The 3,799-nt window shown below is 39.6% G+C and overlaps 1 protein-coding gene across 1 annotated transcript in view; it reads right to left on the bottom strand.

The window, feature by feature from the left end:
• LOC107102465 (hamartin-like) overlaps positions 1 to 3,799 on the bottom strand; it is a 41,681-nt gene that overhangs the window by 9,958 nt on the left and 27,924 nt on the right. The window contains exon 15 of the mRNA XM_015401790.1: positions 2,006 to 2,049. Coding sequence (XP_015257276.1) covers positions 2,006 to 2,049 — 44 coding nt within the window. The remainder of the gene's footprint in view (positions 1 to 2,005; positions 2,050 to 3,799) is intronic.

The raw sequence follows: 3,799 nt of genomic DNA, 5'->3' as shown, positions 1-3,799 counted from the left end.
CGGCTATATGAGTTTTAAAATATCGGCATAGCGGATATCGGGCAAAATCCCAATATCGTGCATCCCTAATTTTAATATTCCAGAATAATCTTCATCCAGCTGATGAAGCCTGATTTCTGTTGGAAATAAGAGTAGAAAAATAATTCTACTATCTAGCTCTACACAGTATAGACACACAGTGGAAAAAATGGCAGTTAAAATCCACAAGAAATACATTTAAGAGGCAAAAGAAAAACCTCAGTGGGTGGAGATACTTTTGCATAGCTCAGGCAGTCCTGAAACAGCTTCTCCCCTTCAGCAGACTTGTTTAGGTTCAATAGAATTGACATGACTTCTATCAGGAGAAGCAGGAAGGATTATTAAATAATGACACACTGGCCTGCAGAGTTGTAGCCCCCTTTTTCTTATTTTGCTGGGGTCTGCAGCTGGAGAAAATGAGATTCTTGTGGCCTGGCATCCAAACAAAAGAAGCAAATCTCTAAATGGAAGGAATTCATCTGAACTGTGGGAACTTTGTTTTGATAAACCTCAGCTGAAACTTGGTAACACTTTAACATACCGATCATGTCTCAGAGCATGTGACAAATCACTGGTCCTCCTCTGATGATTCCCTGACTGCACAGCTTAGAAAACATGTAAGCTCTGCACTAAGAGGCAAAGTTAGTCTAATCAACTGAGAGCCGACGGTTAAACTTTTTAAAACAACAAAATACATTTTGTTTTGATCAGAAACGGTAACTCACATCCATGCATCGTTGAAGCTTCTTATAAAGTCTCCATCTTCTTTTTTAGGTTTTTCTTTCTTAGAATTCAAATTAATTTTCAACATTCACTTCTGTCTGTGGTTTCATGGAAAAATATCCAATAAGAATTACTGGATATTTCTGGATAAAAAATAATTTAGCTCTGACTAAACGGATGTTAAACAATATACTGCATTTTCTGGACTACAGAGCAGACCTCACTATAAGCTGTGCCCACTAATTTATTTGGAAAAACAGAAACGTACATATATAAGCGGCACCAGGCTCTAAGCTGATGAAATCTACTGAGCTATCTACCACCAAACCTGTAGGGGGAGCTCTACATATAGGCCCTGGAGTAGGGACGAAGAAGAATGCTAGCTCCTGTTAGCTTGGTGGAGCTTAGAGCTTCTACTGAAAGATGGGGCTTGGTCAGATCTTTATTTCTGCTCTGCAAGAGTTGAGCCCAGTCTCAACTCTCTTAGTTCGACAGCTTTAATGCGGCAACTAGATGCCAAAATGTGTCAATTCGGTACATTTGTTTTCCGTCAGGCCTGCTGCTAGCATGTTTTGTGCTAAATGAAAATTAGCCCCTTATTATTTCATTACAAACTTTGACCTGCCCCGCTGGTAAAGAGGAAAAACTCACAGAAAAGCCGCAACTTATTATAAGCTGCATGGTTCAAAGCGTAGGAAAAGAATGCGTCTTATAGTACGGAAAATATGGTAAATTAATTAACAATTAGAAGTTATGTTCCCTCCCCTCACAGAGTTTCTGGAGCAGTTTTCTACCTGCAGAACTAAAACCATCTCATGCATCCCTTTATGTACAAGTGCTTGGATTGCCACAATAGTAATTCTGTATTTTATTGACTAGTAAACAGGGGTGACCTGAAATCCCCCCCAAAAACAAGCTGGGGGCTGATGTGCCAGGATCAATCAATGTTGAAAACATCTGAGGAAAAACGCTGATGAGAATAATTGTTCAAATTTGAGGTTTATGTGAAATAGCATATCTTAGGGGAGGGTCATATGTGTCTCCTATACATTCAACATTAATAGAGGCCTGGGACAGATGACCCTGAACCAGCAAAGCTCCATTCCAGCCTCCTTATACATCCTAGGGAGCTCTAGTTCAGGCAAGAAGCAGAATGCTAAACTGTTTAAATGATCCCCTTTATATTTGTCATTATTTGAGCATTTACCAACTATGTTTTATTGAAGATCAAAAAAAAAAATGCTCTTATTTTGCCGTGCCTTACCTCCAAAGTGTGTCCAGTCAGCTGACTTACTTGGCAAAGGTAATCTGGGAAAAAAAGAGAATAAACATCAAAAAGGTTTAGAATCTGGTTACATCCTTTTTTTTATATATTCACTGCAGCTAAAAAAGAAACACAAACAGCAGTTATTGATGTTAAGGCAGCACTGGTTGTAACTCGTTACTGTGCTGCTCCGCCTTGCTGGGTAAACTGTGTGTTTTGTTTTGTTTTGTTTTTTTTATTAGATGCAGGGATGATCGGACTGTGGGATAAAGCGACTGTGGTGAAGCGACTTGCAGGGACTTTTAATACTGAGAGGACCTTCTCTTGTCAGGACAGTCGCTGTGTGGGGGATTTGTTCAGCCATGTTCTCCCGACAGGTCAGGGATGTTTGGTGGGGTGATTTTCTTGTGACTGCAGCCTTTGACCAGTGCCTCCTAAGGGTGTCAGCCTCAGACTATGTCATGTCCTCATTCAGCCAGATGAGTTAGCTGTTATAGAAACAACATTGCACCAAAAACTAACATCTTTTCCATCTGTTATGGAGCAAATCTGTTGTGGATTTGGCTTTTTAGGGACCAACTATGGCTGAGATGTGTACAGTCTGTGGACCATGCTGTGTCTTTGGTCCACATCCGCCTCCCATAGCAGCTGTTTTGGTTCCTGTTACAGAAGGAACTCTAGAGGCCATGTTGTTCAACAGGATAAAGATCTTCTTTTCTAATATTTGTGAATTGAATCTGCTGTGGGATCCTTGGGGGGGCCTGGTCTGTGTCTGACTTACAGTGCAGCCATTTCTGTCCAAAAGTCATCCTTTCTGGGTTGGTGGCAATTGTGTTGCAGGAGAAACATCAAATTTTCACTTTTTTGAAGCAAATCTTGTCATTCACACCTCAAGCTCACAAACGGTTTCTCTAATCTCCCAGAACTGGACACTTGGATGTCATTATTATTATTATCGATTAATGAGTGAATCTAAAGTTGGTAAGATGGTTGATATTTGTATCAATAGGGTTTTTCAATAACGTAACTTTTTCTACCATGCTTATTGGTATCGTGTCTTTTTTCATCATGTCAGAAACGCTTTACACTCTTCTGTACTTACCTTTACCACTTTTCTGCACTTACCTTATCCAAGTAGGCAATAACTTAAGGAGCATGTCGAAATTTATTTTAAAAATCAAAAAACCTGAATAAATAAATGCTCATATTGCATCCTTGCGGTCATGAAACAGTGTAAAGTAGTCCTGCACACACCAATTGGACTACTTTGTGTCTCCTTATTTTTCTTGCAACTATTATACTCTGGCTCAACCTGAGGTTGAAATGCGGCGCCCTCTTCTGTACGTCGCCATATTACACTGAAATAGGGTTTGTGTAAGAAGACGTTATTAACAATCACATTGGAAGAAAAGTGTATCTGAAAAACTGTTACTCTAAAAATTAGGCATCAATGTGTAACTTTTGACCAAAGTATAAGCTTCATTTGATATATATTAAATGACTTTTTTGTACAATGTAAAAAATTGGGCGAGTGTCATTGCTCCCCATGGGTCGCTCTTCTCAAGAACTCGCCTATGTAACATGAGAGGGTGAAATCCGTCGCTAAATGATTCATGTGACCTAAAGAACTGCTTTACTCTGCGCTCTCCTTGAGAATTAATGCTAACCAAGCTAAACCTTGTAAAGCAACAAAACAAATCTGACATATTTTTGGTTCAGTGAAGTACGATTTATTCTAGTGGGGTGAATGTGCACCCTCGTGAGACCATCCTGATGTCGCGAGCTTTCAAGATT

The sequence above is a fragment of the Cyprinodon variegatus genome, unplaced genomic scaffold (genome assembly GCF_000732505.1).
Source record: "Cyprinodon variegatus isolate N-32 unplaced genomic scaffold, C_variegatus-1.0 Scaffold32, whole genome shotgun sequence".
Taxonomy (NCBI): domain Eukaryota; kingdom Metazoa; phylum Chordata; class Actinopteri; order Cyprinodontiformes; family Cyprinodontidae; genus Cyprinodon; species Cyprinodon variegatus.
The sequence above is the reverse complement of the archived record's forward strand: the minus strand, read 5'-3'. Positions and strand labels throughout refer to the sequence as shown.